At 33.1% G+C, this 17,130-nt stretch overlaps 1 protein-coding gene across 7 annotated transcripts in view; it reads left to right on the forward strand.

The window, feature by feature from the left end:
- The window catches only part of PACRG (parkin coregulated), a 226,986-nt gene that overhangs the window by 146,419 nt on the left and 63,437 nt on the right, over positions 1-17,130 (forward strand). Inside the window, exon 6 of one of the 7 annotated variants that reach the window (XM_035538523.1) lies at positions 16,798-16,886. The exons of 3 other annotated variants lie outside the window; for them this stretch is intronic. In XM_035538523.1, the coding sequence (XP_035394416.1) occupies positions 16,798-16,871 (74 nt within the window). In that variant the 3' untranslated portion in view covers positions 16,872-16,886. Of the gene's footprint in view, positions 1-13,076; positions 13,213-14,383; positions 14,520-16,014; positions 16,142-16,797; positions 16,887-17,130 lie in introns of those variants that run through there. 3 more of the 7 variants (XM_035538526.1, XM_035538525.2, XM_050709870.1) reach the window with 3 other exon arrangements.

Consider the following 17,130-nt stretch of genomic DNA (forward strand, 5'->3'; position numbering starts at 1 on the left):
TACATACGCGCAATATTACTTTTTTAATGTCATGAGATGAAAAGTAATATACTTCTCTTGGTCAGATTTTATTTAACAAAAATGATAACACTTTAGATATTAATTTTGTTTTTTGTTTACTTCATAAACCTACAATACATGAACTCACTTCAGTGTTCTTAGTTAGAAGTGAACTCTAACTTGTATTTTTATTTTTGTCCTGACTATATACTGTTTGATCATTTACAGAATTAGTGTAAGTGATCAATTAACATATTAGTTTAAAGTATTCATTGTTTATAGCTAAAGTTTATTTTTACTTTGCTCTTATGCACTCTAGCTGTATCTGTTCTTGAATTATCTCAAATATTATTACTTATTTAAATCTCTTTTTTTTAATTACTGAATACATATGTTAGCTCCATCAGTTTGCATAAGCATTTCATGTATTCCACAAACACGGTATGTAAGTTTTATGTGTAATCAGTAGTTTACTAATATTTAACAGTTTTTAAAAATATATCTCTCCAGGACTATCTTCAAGTGACACTTTTAATAGAAGACAAGATTAAGAATAGATTACTTTTAGTACAGATTAAATTTCTTTAATGCAAGTAAGATTAATTACTCAAAATGTAAAAAGCTATGTTTCTGACATCGTGATGGCTCTGTAATGTAAGGTATCTAAATGTCAATGTTAAGTTATGTGCAAAGCTAGTAGGACAGAAATACCTTAATCTATGTCTTGCCTGTGTACCACAGCATATCTATTATTGTATGAATTTATTGTATGAATATTGTGCCAATATATTGCAATACAGGCACAGCAAAACCTATCAACACAATATACTGCGTATTATTTTATCTATAGTACCCTAAATGAAAAGTTTGACTAGAAGAGAGTCGATCTGAAATACAAACTGAATATCACATCTATCCCGTCATCTCTTAGATGTTGTTGTTTGTTTGTTTGTGTGTTTGTTTTGTTTTTGCAAGGATGATTTTGTGTTTTCCTACAGAATATTTTTCATAAAGTTATTAGTGATAAAAAAAAATCACAAAAAACTAGACACACTTTAATTCATTTCCTCTGAAAAAAAAGTATATATATAAATGTAAAATCTTGGTATTACAACTGTTGTCTGTAGATTTGTGCCCAGTGCGCAGCACCAACAAGCGCACAGAGTCAGAATCCACACAAAGGTCCATGATATGACAGCCTGGGAATGAGTAAATAGTTAAAGGTCTGATGAATTCTGATTAAGGAATTAGAACAAAGATGCTTTTAATCTGATGCAAAACTATGAGGAAAGATTTGGGGTGCTATCACCACCATTATCGCATGTGCTTATGAAAGCAATTGTACAGTTCTGTAAAAGAGACATTATTGTTCCCAAAGATAGATAAATTAAACACCTGTATTTAGGGTAGGATTTTTTTAGAAAGTAAGGCAAGGTTTAATGATATAAATTATTTGATAGATAAATAAAAGTGAATTTAAGTAATAATTCAGGGATTCTGGAACTGTATTTCCTGGGATACTGATTTACGGATCTGAAGTGCTGATAGTTGAGAGAATCTTGACAGTCCCCTTTTTCCTGTTCTGACACTTTGATATCTTCTCCACTACCTTCATAAAGCCATGTTCTTCAGTCTCTTTTACACATAAAATTGGAAACTTAATTTTTGACCTTTGAAAGTGTAGAAGTAAGTCTTCTTACTATATCATAAAAAATTAAGATATTCTTCATACACTGCATGTTAGGCAGCATTACCCATTACTGGCTTGTTTTTAATTGCTTAGCTTCTACACTAAAAATCAAGTAGTGACTTTTTTTTTCTCTTTTCTGCTGCATTTAGTCTCAGGCTTCATGGGAGTCAATAAGGTATTAGTCAATAAGGTATATTATTATAAGGTAAAATAACCTTACTGCTAAATAAAACAAAGATAGGTATTGAGATCAAGAATTGGATCCTTGATCATCTGTGCCACTTAACTATCAGCATGGTCTGGCATGGACTTGGTCTGTGCCAACCAGCACAACTGAGGCACATTTTTTTGTGTTTTACCACATTTTTCTGTTTATAAAGCACACACAGGATCATTTCTCTTGAAGATAGTGTGGATAGAACATTGGTGACTTGGGTACCTCCTTCCCACAAAGATTTCATTACCATTCCAGCATGTTTGGCACCACTCTCAATCCCACCCTTCTTCCATTCCCAGTTTGCATGCTATGTAAATGCTACTCTGAAGGGCTGCATTAGAGCCATCTCACTATTTCAGATATTTTGAACTGAAGAGAATACTGAAACTATAACTATGTTTTACTGACAGTCAGAGGGATGTCACCTCAGGTCCAGAAGACAATGCCAAGTGCTATGCAATACACCTTTGCCATATGTCCCCAGGAGAATATACATAGTCCAACAATTTATTCCTTCAGTAACTGAACTAGTTACTTCTGTTACTTCCAGGATAGGTTTAATTTGTTTTAATGAAGTAGGAAATGATTTTGAGATGGTTTCATGCTTTGCAAGTATTAATACACTACTGAGTGAATAATTCAGTCCTTTTTCTGTGAATTTAGCAGTGACAGGCAACTTATTGCAGCTACCTAGTCCATGGTGACATGGCAACACAATATGCTGAACCAGCTATCATACCACTGAAGTTTTGTCCCTGAGGGATTGGCATCAACTTGCAGTAGGGAAGACAGTGGAGTTCCAGCATACCACATCCTTGCTTTGTCCCTTCCCTACAAATGAAACAATTCCGCAGCTGCCTTCTACCAAAACCAGATGTGCTAGGGTATGGTAGAATAGGATAGGATATGGAAGTGTAGGTAAAAATTGGAACTGAAGATTACTGTGTTATTTCTGCTACCTTTATACTAGCAGAGATTCCTGGCACTCATAGGGTTTCTCTGGGGTTTGTAACTCAGGTAGTTTTTCTGTTACTTTGCAAATCCCACAGTGCTACAGACTGGTAAAAGAAATCAAAATTCCTTGTCAGTCTGAGTCTTTAAACAAGCAATGGTCCTCAAATGTCATCCTATCTTTAAACTGTCTGCATACTCTATTGCAGTTAAAAATGTTTGTTAGTTGGCTGGAATATATGCAGATTCTTCACTGATTTGTTCTGTTTATGTGTTTGCATTAATTAGAAAGAGAAGTTCAGACTTAGCAAATATGATTTTAAAAGCTGCATGTTAAATTGTAGGTTTTCCTTCTCTGCCTGGCAAATAAAATGGAAGAAATGATCAACTCAGGGACATTCTTTTTTTGGGTATATTTTTTTTAATAGTAAAGACTACTGTATTTCAATCACAAACCTGGATACTGCTATGAAAAACAATTGATACCAAGTCTTTTTTTTGTAATAGATAACTATGAAGAACAGTGGTCAGTTAATTTACCATGCTCTATGTTTATATTTATATATAATTATTTTTTTTTTGATCTAACATAAGTAGCCCTCATTACTGCAGAGAGAAATAAATTTGTTCTGCTCACGAGTTCTTCTGTGCCATCAGAGATACATAGTGCATTATTCTGCACACGTTTACTCTTCTATGCTTAATATTTAACATGTTTTGTACAATACAATTGTTCACCACCATTGTGAGAAAAAGATCCCCTTTGTTGCATTATTTTGTGTCGTTAGACTAGCATGTGATACGTTGTTTATGTAAAAGAGCCATTTAGAGGCCATGGGTCTGGTTTTCATACTGTCATTCACACTGAGGCAGTACTTTTTACAGTTATTGATCCCAAGGAAACAAATTGCCTGGGGGAGCCAGGCCATTTCATAAAGTAAAGGCCTGTTCAAAATCTTAGCAAGAGCAGAATTTAATGCTAACAGAAGTGGAAGTATTTAAATGCAGAAGCCCATGTTTCCAGCTGCAGTGATAGTCACTATGCCATAGATTCATTTAACTGAACACAAATTATATTCTACTGTTTCTTTTTACATAAAATTATTTTCACATTTGAAAGTGGTTGTGAGTATACAACACTCTTTTGATTTTTATTACTTACATTTTTATGTAATGAACAGATTTTACCTTTTCTACTGTACTTTACTGGGCAGAAAACCCATTTAGCTGCTGCTATATGATAATTATATCATTAATATATAACTGTGTGTCTTCCACAGTAGGACTGGGTGTGTTTTTTAATGTGAACAAAAGTAGAATTTTGTGAATTCTTGTAAAATGGTAGACAAGTCCCTCAATGGCTTCAGCTCTTTCCCTAAATTACTGTGTGGTCTCAGAAATTAGAGAGGATGCCTGTATTTTGCGTCTTTTACAACTGGATTAGTTCTTTGCTCTTCTTTCTACATAAGAGTACCCCCATCTCTTCCACATTTTTGAGTTCCCATTGTGGGTTGACAAAGTCTCAAGTACAGGCAGAAGCTGGGAACTCTTTTAAAATCTGTCATATCTTTAGTGATAGAGATGCAGTGCTTAGCACTTCAGTAAGCATATTGAAGAAACTACTATATTGGATAAATAATGATATTTAAGTTGCAGTGAAGAAAATAAAAGCTTTTTTTCAATAGCAGAGTCTCCTTTTTCAAAAGTAGGAGTTTCATTTCATGTCCATCTTTTTTCAGATTTTTTTTAAACATTTCTAATAGGTTACTGTGCTCTCAAGAAAAGAACAGATTGGTAGCAATGAAGAATGAAATTTCATTTTTTCTCTAGTTGGATTTAATGTAGGTATGTTTGACCTGGAAGTATATAAATTTAGTTTAACTTCAATGTTTTCTACACTTTCACTTTGTTTTTGTATGTATTTATGCTCTATCAGTCCTGAGGACTTGCAGCTATATCCTGAAATTATAGTTCAGTGTGGACGTTTTCACCTTCCTTCTGACAGGAAAGCATTACAAAAATCAGATTTCCTGCTTTAGACTTCAAAGGACGTAAAAAACCTGGGGCATTTTATAAACCTTCATTAAAACTTGAAAAATCATTTCTTATCATGCTGTTTCAATAAGCACTGTAGTTTCGTGAACATTATAGAATTCCACTTACTGAAACTTAGTTTCAGGACCTCTTTGGCTTCGCTATTTAAATAGCAACTTTGTTTCAGAGTAAAATAATACATTAATTTTAGTTTAGTTTTTTTTTTTTAATTCATTAATCTTTGAGTTATTGTTTAAAATCTAGTGCTACTTGCAATGTCATCTGGGAAAGAATGCAACAATTCTCTACTGCTGTGTAATAAACTTAGTTTCTCATTTGTACATCTGTTGATTTTGCTTTATATATCTACTACTTTATTTGCAAATGTTTATGCAGCATATCAAAATAAATGTAGGAAATTTTTATTTATGTTGAGCAAAAATATATTTAAGAATCTTTATCGTTTGTATGCTTATATTTATTTACAAAAAAATCTAAACACATGCAAGCAAATCCTAAGATTATTAGTATTTCTATATTCTTAAACTGTTGTTAATTTTTCTTTTTCCAAAACTTTTAATTGTTGTGTTTGAAATTTAAACATCTGCTGCAGTAGCACTGAAAGATAAATGATAATTGTACTTTAGCCTTAAGTAAAGGATTTTTTTTCTGCACAGTTTTTTATATTTATTTGAGATTTTAAATGCTTATTCAAATGGCATTGGAAAGAAAGAATGATACCTTTCAAGTCCAAAGTCCTCCATGGCACACCTTGAGTCTAGCTGACTGTTTTATGATATTTATATTTCTGTGTTTGTGCATTTCTTATGTCTGTATTGTTTTCTTACTTCGATAAATCATATCTTTAGAAACTCATATCTACCATTAGATGTGGATTTTAGCAGATAATTCTAAGATTGCTTACTGAAGAGATATTAAGTTTTATTGATAAGGAGAAATTGCCACAGAATCCAGCTGCTCAGTCTTACAGTGTCTTTCAGGTACCCAAAGCCATTAGTAATTGACCTTGGTAGCTTCATTAAAGAGATATAGAACAACTTTCATGTGTGTTTCAGTACAGATGGTGATAGCCCCAGAACTGTTGCTTCAAGCCAGAGATCACAAGCTATTTTAAAAAGAGCATATTCCTTGGTATACTTCCTACTGATCATGGTCCATTACCAGCACCAGGTTCCAGTGGGAGAGGGGGCTAGTCAAGAACTATGCTTGGCTGCTTTAGGGCAGAGCCTGTGTTATGCAGTTAACTGCACTAATTATATACTCTTGATGAGATCATTAGAGGACAATAAAGGAAAATGAAAACAGTTTGCAATATGTGTGGTCAAATTAGCCACACAGAGAAATTATGGTTTGTACTTAAATGCCGTTTAGAAAGTGTCCATTAAAAAAAATGTAGACACCCATGTATGTACACTGTAATGATGCCTAAGCTAATTTTCTTTAATGTGTTTATTTTTGAAATTGGGAATTGGACCCTGGTTCTCTCTGATTAGAATGCAAAGGAAAGATTTTAAATGAAACATGCAACAGTATACCTACAGCCATGTACTTCATGGAAGTACGCTAGTGCTGATGTAGACCAGAGTTAGTGGACCATTTGCAACATTTTTGATTTTAACAAAAATTAAGGATTAAATCTTATTTCCACTTAAGAAAGAGACTATTTATTGGCACTTAAGTGCAGTTAGAAATTTATTTTAACTGTATCATCGTAACTTGGAGGGAAAAAAAAAAAAAAGAAAAAGAAAAGACTTTTAAGGATTTCTTTAATAAACAATGTATTTGTGTACACTACTTCATACACAAAATATCAGCAAGTATAGAAGCTGGCAATAGTACATAAATTTGTAGACTTTGAAGCAATAATCTTTCCAGCACGTACACTGTTGTACCTTATCAGTGTGCATTGTAACAACTTATGGAATATGTAACCTGAAAGTGCCTCTTCAAAAAAGAAAAGCCCAGTTATTTTATATTGCTCAAATTCAAATAACTGAACTTCCATTTGTAAACTGGGAGCAATAACTAGACAAAACTTCAACTTCTTAAAAGTTGCAAATGGAGTTTTTCTTAAACATTTACTTTTATGGATTATTAAAGGAAGTACATTCATGGTGGAAAAGTACATTTATGGATTATCATAGGAAATTATCTCTTTTTTGGTGGGAGGATAACTGAACTGTTTCTTCCTCTCCACTAATTACCCAAAGCTCTTTTAACTTAACTGAGCCTTTATGGATGCCACAAACCAGAAAATTAACTGCACAAACAACTCTTCAGAGCCTACATCTATTAAGAAGGCAATGTATTTAAAACACACGTTTCTGTTACCAGTAGACTATTTTATTGATCCTTTTCCATTCCTGCTCTTGGTGCCTGCTCGGGGTGGCACTGCAGAGAAGTCCAGAGAATTATTTTCTGCTGGTTGTAACTGCAATGTTAGTGGACTTTGTGGACTTCCTTTACAGGAGGACAAGAGAGAGAAGGCGTAAGGCTACTTCAGATATTAACAACCAGAGACAATGGCTACATTATTAACTGTACTCTTTAGTACTTAATTTTACTAGATTTCTTCAGTCAACGTTCTCATGGCTTTGCTCTGCATCTCTTAGAGTCTTAACATTTTCTTAAACTTAGATCTTAATATCCTTCCAAACTCAGCACTGGAGAACAAATATCAGTCTGATCCAGTTCTTAATAAGGAAGGATTCCCGTTGACTTAAATGAGAGTTAGATCGGCCCATAAAATGGACAATTGGTTTTGCCTTTTAATTAACTAAAGTGGCCAAGTTAGTCATCACAACAGAGTCAAAGGACTATGCATACAATTGGTGGTTCATCTCTTCTTAACTGAAGGTCTACATGTGCTATTAGAGTATATAATTCATTTTATCCGAGTGTAATCTGAGCCATTCTCCAAATCAATGATTGTTTAAAAAAAGAAAATAATCTTTTTTGCCAGACTGCAAAGAACCACAGATTCAATAGTGAAATGATTGATTCTGCACTTTTTTCAAGAAAAAGAAACTGCATGCAGTTTGCTCTGTACTTGGACAACATATTAAAGACTGGAGCTTTATTTACTCCGTAAGAAAACAGAACATTCCAAGAACTTGAATAAGAAATAAATCTTGATTCAATACTGTAGCCCACTGTGTGCTGGAGTTTAATAAGCATATGAAGCTGCTGGCTGGCTATTATGCTTTATCATTTAGTTTTTGTACTCTAAGAACTAAAGTTTTGAAATTCTTTTGTGGTTCTTTGAGACTGAGTCCACTAATTCAAAGTATGCTAGATTTATAAATCATATATTCTTTTCCATTGCATTAGTTAGGAAAAGATAGTGCTTTTCATTCTTAGCAATTCGATTCAGCTGCTTTATAACAATTGTTATAACTAGAATAACATTAGTAATACTAATTCAATTATTATTAAATTATTAAAATAAATGTTAAAAAATAATTATTCTTGTTGTTATTATTAGTTTCTATTTGCAGGTAGTCTTTCCTCCTGAGAGTTACAGTGTGAGTTTTGCATGCAAACAAATATCAGCAAATATCAAAATTGAAATAATTAGCTTTTCCACATCTGGAATTAAAGATGAAATAAAAATCTTTTGAGGTTTATGTAGGTTTTGTGCTGATTTGCAAAATACCTCAAGTGCTTTGTAATGCACAAAATCTAAGGTGAATAAATAACGCTGTTTGAAGCAATATAATATAAACAGATGGTTATGTACTAAATGCTGTAAATTTTTAATACAAGCTGAAATCAGTATTTTTTATCTACTAAAATCAGTGACCTCCATTGAGTCTAGGGAGAAAGGAATTGAGCCTAGAGCATAAAAGACAGTATGAATATATTGTTAAATTTTGTTAATCTTATGAAGCAATGTTGCTCACAGACTGGAAACATCTTTAAAAAAAAAAAAAAAAACGTGCTTTTGTCACTTGTAAGCTATTTGCAAACTTTAGATTGCTCAATAGTGTTAGTAGAAAAGAAAAGAATTGATAAACAAGGACTTAATTACAAAATCAGTAAGAAACTGATCCTCTTTCACCCCAAAGTGTATTTATTAAAACATTTACTAAAACCTGGCAGGTGCAGGTTTGAGTTTCTATCTGTAACTAGAAAGTAGATCTGGACTTTAGTGTGCTGTATATCTTCTCAGAATGTGTTTTGTGTGTGTGTGTGTATGTGTGTGTGTGTATGTTTTTCCTCTAGATGTTATTCCACTAAGTACAATATACTTAAATATTTCTTGGCACAAAGAATTGAGTTTCACTATTCTGTATTTTTTATTTAGGAATGAATGCACCATATTTTATCTGTGTCAGTGAACATTTAAATATCCCATGCAAACCAGAACAGATTTAACAGGACTGGCTGAGAAAAGACAAACTAATGCATAAAACACAGACTAATGTGTAACATGATGATCGGAGCAGCTTCACTGGGAAGTAGGAAATGCATATATAAGCCTTTTCGATCTGAGAGAAAAACATGAATATGTCAGTATCCTGGGTGATTCTCTACCCTTTCACTATTTACAAAAGAAGCTGCCACCACCTCTTTCCAAATTTTTGAATGGCCTAGACCTTCGTTTCATTTTTCACCTTAAACATGCTTAAAATGTCTGAGATAGAAACAATAGTTTTCCCATTTTTTATTGTAGTGACTTTTTTTTTTTTTAAGAGTAGCTAGATGTGTTTTTTGAAGAAAAGGTGAAATGGAAGGTGATTTGTATTTTTTGTATAGTTTTTGGAAATTAAGAGTAATTTTTATTGCAGCTTTAAAGCAATTTAAAGTTTTACATAATCCAATTTTTGTTCTACTTTGCAACATTGTCTAAACTTATTCATACATGTATTATTATTCATATGGCTATGTGCACGGAATATATATACTTTCTTTTTGCTGCTATGTTAAAAATCTACATGTTAAAAACTATGTAACTCTCACTGGTCATGCCAGGTTGAGATTTTAATATGTGTATCAGGGAGGCTTGAAGCCAGATTTATGCTCAACTTTCTATGGGCTATTTCAGGAGCCAGATAAACATCTTTGCATATGGTCACAGTAACTTGCCTGGGCTTCTGTATAAATTTCACAGTTGTGTACTAAAACACTATTTCTCCCATATCTATCTATCTGGCTTGCTTTCAAGCCTTGGATCGACTAAAAGAACCTCAGAAATAAGCCACAGGCCTCATTTGCTCCAGGAGTTGTTTCCAATCCTAGACAATTAAGTTCTATTTTTCGATACTGAAACATAGGCTTAGACGTGTGATTGTAGGTCCCTGAAGTCTATCAACTTTGGCCAGAAAGACAGAGTCTTTTTGTGAAATTTTGTACTCCTGGTTTAACCACATGAAATCTACAGGTTTTATTTTGCTTGTAAAACAAAATAAGAATAAATATTAGGGCTGAGAAGGTCCAGTTCTTTATTTTTTTTCATGTTCTGAGGCTACTTATCATCTAAAACAGCCAAAGTAGGGGTTAATGGATTCAAAAGTTCTCAGAATTCTGGCAAAGTCAGATTTTTTTCAGGAAGCTCAAGCACAGATACCCCTGCCTTTATTATTATAGTATTTGTTGTAAGGATATATGGTAACAAAGAGTAACAATTCATTCAAGGCTGACTCATTTTGTTCTAGCAAGACTCCATTCTGTGCCCTTTTGATGACATGAGCTATTTTGTCTAAAGTCCAGATAATAATTTTATTAGAACGTAAACTAATAGCAATGGATGGCTGGCTTCTCATGCAGGTAACCTGAAGGTAACCAAACTTACTAAAATTTTTGCCTTTATATGAATCATTATTTTACTTTGTCATATGTGGTATAGATTTTAAGAGCACATTGAACTCCATCATTTCAAATGTGGTGATAAACACAACCCAGATCAACCTGTCTTTGAGATATTGGAAAATTAGTGGCTCTTTAAGAGACCACAGTAATACAAAAGTAAGCACCGGCAAGAATTGCTTACCCTTTATTGACCTCACAAGGGTGAGAAGGATCACCTTTGCACTACATTTGTCATAGCTTACATAATAATATCACACAACATGAGTTTTATTTTAGTTGTCAAGCCTCATTAATGTATTTTCATTGGTTTTGCTGTGATGTCAATGTTTTGGACCAAATGTAATCCTCTGGTCAAATATTTTATAGCTGTGAAACAATACATTGAAAAAACACATGTATTCTTTCACTTTAAAAGATTTATGGATAAGACCTTCTCTTGTGCTTATATTTGTAAATATCCAGGTTAAGCAAGTCACTATCTCCTGTGTTAGTCAGTTCTACAAGGCAGTAATTTTCTTCTATTTCTCTTGTGGTACACCTCATCAAGCCACGTGCAAATTTTTGTGTTTTTCCCCATTCTGTCTGTAAAATTTGGTCACTTGGTCTGGACCAACAAAAATTCTCTTTGTCTAGAACTTTCTTTAAACTTAAACTTTCCTCATCATGGTTGCAACAGCCCTCTCTTTATTGTCTTCCTTTGCTTACTCCATGGAAGGGGTACACTTCTTACCCACTCAAAATCCTAGTAGTGAATTCATATTTCTTTAACACCATTCTGACCATGTCATTTAATTGCTATTAGTTTGGGTTTATTTTAGTCATCTAATATGAGATGGTGTTAGTCAACATGATATTACTTTTTAATATTATGATAGCATGCATTCCAAATGCAATAACATAAAGGTAATGATAAAAATCAGAAAAAGTGTATTACGTCTCCCAGCCCATCCTCTGTTAGTGAAGGTATGCTCTCTACAGTATGTTAGAGGCATAATCAAAAGTAGTAATAAAATATTAATAGCTTTGATTTTCACTTCTGAAATAAAACATCCATTTATAAATAGGCTATGCAATGATACTAGATATTAAATTTTCCCATGTGTTTTGTTTCTTAGAGTAAAAAATTAGTTTAGAGGTAGATAGGGCCGTTAAGAAAGAAAAACAGCTGCAGAGGTCTAGCATAGAATGAGAAGACATCCATGACCATAAAGTAATTATCATTGCAGGGAATAAAAAATGCTACTGCTATTTTTTATTAGACCAAATAAAGTTGAGAAAAATTGTGTACTCAAGGGTACATGATGAGATTTATTTATTTTGTACTACTCACTCAGATATTAGCTAGTGTAAAGTTCAAAAGCTTTGAAAAAAATATATAAAAAGTTAAATACTTTTTAGATTCTACTTACTATCATTCAATTGAAAATATTTAAGCAGAAAAGACCTTACAGAATCTGAGTCATACACTATGCAGAAAAAGCACGCTTGAGCAATTCATGAGGTTGAAAATGTTTAAAGAATTTCTACATTTATTAGAGAACCTAAATTACATTGGCATATATATTATTTATAACAACACTGCTACTATATCATATAGAGTTACTACAATGCAGCTGAACATTTTGTTATTTGTGTAAACATGAACAATGAAAAGATTGTTTATTCCCAGAATGGGAGAGAAAAGTATTCTAATTACAGTTTGCATTGTTTTGCCTGTGGGCTCCCCAAGAGCCAGTCCCTGATGGGAAGCTGATGCCTCACATTCAGTGATGCATGAACTCAGGCTCTTTGTTCTGCAATAGGAAAAAAACCTATCTGTGCAGTGCCATTTCTTGACTAATGCATGTAAAAGGTTATTGTACTTGATTCTTCTGCATCTGCACAGAGCTGACACAGAATCTGTCCTTTTTTCCTTTCTACTTCCGCATTTAACTTTCGTCTGTTTCTTTCTCTTACCAGACATAGTGAAAAAAAAGATTAGAATCAATCTTTTGTTTTTCTGGAAATGAAAGAATTATTTTGTGAATTTATATGCTGATGTCTGAATAATTGCTAATTATGTAAGCTATTCATAATCTATACATGAAGGGAAAGTAAACTCAAAATCACCTGTTCCCTTGGGCAAGGTGCATAATCTAAATGAACTACAACCAAATGCTGTATTATTTACATTGTATGCAAATTTATTTTCTAAAACATATTTGACAAAGTATTGAATTCACTTATGAACATATAATAGATCCCACTTGTACTGAAGGTCTCTTTTAGACTGTTTTCTGAATAATTAAATCATATGGAAAAATGTCAGAAGGCAAAATAAAATGTATTTATTCCAGCCATATCTTCCCACAGCATGACATGTCGTCTGAAAACAACACTAAGCATTTTATGCCATCTGTGCTGGTTGGGGATGCATTTACAATGCATTTCAATATGGAATATTCCTTTTTGAGTTCCACACAGTCAGCTTATAGCAATAAGCACCTAAATAGAGTGATCTACAAAAACAGACAGCCATCAATACTTGGTTCACTTTCATCTGCACCTCGAGCATTGTTTTATCTTTGGGAGATGGAGCTTGTTCGTTATGCTGTCATTCATAGCTTTATATAAATAAAATGTTAGTACAAAGCTTTGTTTATGTACAGTAGTGATTAGATTTTTTTATGTGGTAAATGCTGAATAACACAGGTTAACAGTACTTAAGTGAAATATTAGTGTTCCTAAAAGAGACTGTTATAAAATGTTTAATGTTTGTTTTTAAAAATAATAAGCAAATTTAATTTCAGGAAAATACTATAATACATACTGTCCCAGGGACTGTATGTAAAGCATTGGGTAACTGTGAGAAGTCTTAGCTTCTAGTTGCATATAACTGATAATCATTGTATACCAGCTCTCCATAAGTGATCTGCAGAATCAAAGAATATATTGTTTCAGTCTGCACGTTGTGTAAATTGCATCTTTCAAGTCACTCTCTCAAACAAGGCTAGTGTGTATTTGAGACTTGTTACGTGCAATTATTACCAATGAAATTACAATAACTGCTAATGTCTGTATTTTTTTCTTACCTTGTTAGCATTTAAGAAATGGTTTCATAACAACAACAAAAATTGCATATCAAAATGGTCTTCATTCTCTATTTCATCCAAGTAGAGCTTTTACACTTATGAAAAAGGACCTGCTAAGAAGTAGTTTGAAGCTCCCTAACTCACAAAGGCTCATCCTCAGTGTAAGCTAATGCTGCAGAGGACAGAGGATGAGTGTCCTTAACAGAATCTGATTTTGTCACCCTACGTGTAGAGAGTCCTAGCATGACCTGGAAGACTATCCCCTTAGTTGCTGGGGATTCTTTTCTGACCTACCCCATTTACTGTACAAAAGTTTTCTTTTATTAATTAGATATTATTTTTGCTTAAGCACTATTATTTTAGTCTTAATACTTTTCTTGTGTAACATATGTTGTATAACATAAGAAATGATGGAACGATTTCCACAAAGCCATAGTAAAGAGTCAAAAAGCTACTGTGTATCATAGGAAAAACATATGCATTTTGATTGTTAAGAAATACTATTTTCTTGTTATGGGATTAAGCGCTTATCTCCTGTTCCAAAATGCTAATTATCAATGCTAATTGCCAATGCCAATGTCTCCTTAGAGGACATTCAACTCTGAAATATTTGGGAAGCAAAGTCTTGGACATTAAGAAGTATTCAGTCTCCTGAGAAGAAAAAGCAGAATACATTAATTATTGCCAATTTCCACTGTAATTAAATTTATAAATAAAATATTAGTTTCCTTCATTTTCTTTTTGGTTAAATCAGTCTAGAAGAAGTTCGGGGTCCTTAGTAGCTCTGTAATTTAATCTCAGTGCTGGACTTTCAGCAAATACCTATACAGTATGCTATGTATAATATATGTGCGAATTTCTCAACAAGAACATTTTAAAATGTATTGTGAACAGTTTCATCTGGTAGAATGAGCTGATGAGTTGGCAAAATGACTTTTTTATTATTAGTGTTGAATAAAATTGCAAAAAATTGTTAAAGGCATTGTTTGTAGAGAAATCTCTTTTGTTAAGTAGTTGGTAATATTGGAGAAAGGGGATATTTTCTGATACTCAGACTCCAATTGCAAGTTCATGTCAGACTATAATATCCTCTGAAATTTTTGAAAATGTATTTGTTGTTCTGGTATGATTTGCTAAATTACATCCGGCTTGAAGTTTCAGAGGAGCTTTCACAATCACTGTTTCATAAAGATTGTTGTCAGGATGACCATTAAATGTTTCTTCTTCCCAAGAAACACTTCTGTGCATGCTGTTTTGCAACACAGCTTCTGTGTAAACAGTTTTTCTATGTAGCCAATCTGCCCCTCGGCAATAGCCTTAAAATCTCCCTTTGATTCTTTATACTTAGCTCATTTCACGAAAATAAGTCATGTTTCTTCTGCATCCTTCTGTGTCCTGCTATTAGCAGAATTATCAGCCTACCACATTTCAGGTGGTGACAATGCTGTGTGACTGTTCTTTGTTGCTGGCAGATTGATCAATAGAATAGAGCATATTCCAGACAGATTTAATATTAAAATACACAGTACTAATTGTGAAAAAGACAATCGGAAGATAAAATCAGTAGCAACAAGATAAACTCCTGGTAGATCTGAGTCAGCAATTTTCTTTGAACAAGGATACAAATAAACAGTAAGCTTGGTATAAGTGATGAAAATTAAAAATGCACATCATATATCAAAAGAACAGAAATATTGGCCAATATGTGTATTTTAATCTGAAATAGCTTTACACAATTATCTTGTATTACTTTATTTAGCAGTTGTACTAAGAGCCCCTGAAGATCAAACATGCTTTATTAATGTTGGAGTAAATAAATCTATCTGATGAAAAATTGATGATAGGTTACAGATAAAACAGATTAAAGTATTGTAGGCTAGATACAGAAAGTATACATTTAGTTAAACGCGTTTCTAGTGGTGAAAGAATTTCATTGCTTCAGTCTCTAGGTAAGTACTGTACATATCCAGACAGCTATTGGATAGGATTTTGATTCTACTCGTAGCTCTATAACAGCATAGAAAAGATTGTTTACAATAATACAAATCATATACAATAGGAATAACAAACATAAATATACTTAATCAGAACCATTTATGTCTTTTTTTTTTTCTGTACTGCTGATTAGTCTTAGGAAGAGAAATTAATCTTCAGCCTTACAGAGTCAGTCCTGTATTCTTTACTAACATCTGTGTTTCTCCCACATTAATGTTTTTTAGATTGAAAGAAGCATTTGCACTTCTGAGTCACCAGTCAGTGGTGACAGTTTGCTCATGCCTCAGGATACTGAGTCCAATGGTTTCATACATATTAGTCATCTCATTTGCAAGATTCTGAACATGTCCTCTTCAGGCTTACCTTAGTGCAGAGATTTTTAGCAGATACCAGTTTGGTAGATTTTCAGAAACCATATAGCAAAAGTGTAAATGGGATTCTATGGAAAACTGTACTTGACAGTGTTACGAAATTAATAAAAAATCTCATTTTCTGTTGCAGTTTTTGGGGCAAGTCTGTTCCTTTTATTCCCTCAAAAAATCAGCTTGCCCCATTTCAGTTTAAATTATATATGCTCATTAACTTTACCTTTAAATATTCAATACAAACTCCTGACTATTGAACTTAGCAGGGAGTTTGCTGTTTACTTCAGTGAAACTCAGTTTTCTCTCTACACGTCTCTTTGCCAAATTTGTGACGCATACGGTTGACTTTTGCTATTGTTAGGATCTGGCCTTCTGCAATTATTGTATTGTCTTTAGTTATTTTTTTTATTTTTTTTTTTGTTATTGAAACAACAAGAATGTCTGGATGGTATAGGGAAAAAACTCTTCACATTTTCACGTGAACAAAACGTGGGTAGAGAATGGATTTACTGCCCTCTATAAAGAATTTTCTAACACTTGTTAACATGACAGGCAACTGAAGAGTATATGTATGTGAAAATTATGACATATTATTGAGGACAATAAATATTTTTGGAGCTTAAACTTGCTTACCTTTTGCAGAGCTGTGTTCTGTGGAAAAAAAGTTGCAAACACAAGACTTGGACAACAGTATTCTACTACTATCAAGAAACTAATTTGAAAAGCTATTAGAGAAACTGAGATGTTTTGATTTGGCTCCCAGAGCTGGAAAACCAGTTCTACCTGCTGAATTACAGATTTAAAACTTCGTGTTAGCTGATATACCTTCAGGGCTCCCTGGCCACTCAAGAAAATTTACCAAAATCTTGCACTGAAAGGAATGGTGCACTATCAAATAAAAACACCATTCCATCAGCTCAGTATGTCACAACACATTCTCTTAGTTTCCATTCCACACATACGTTGCAGATGAAT

Source organism: Cygnus atratus, chromosome 3, assembly GCF_013377495.2.
Source record: "Cygnus atratus isolate AKBS03 ecotype Queensland, Australia chromosome 3, CAtr_DNAZoo_HiC_assembly, whole genome shotgun sequence".
In the NCBI taxonomy this organism is placed as follows: domain Eukaryota; kingdom Metazoa; phylum Chordata; class Aves; order Anseriformes; family Anatidae; genus Cygnus; species Cygnus atratus.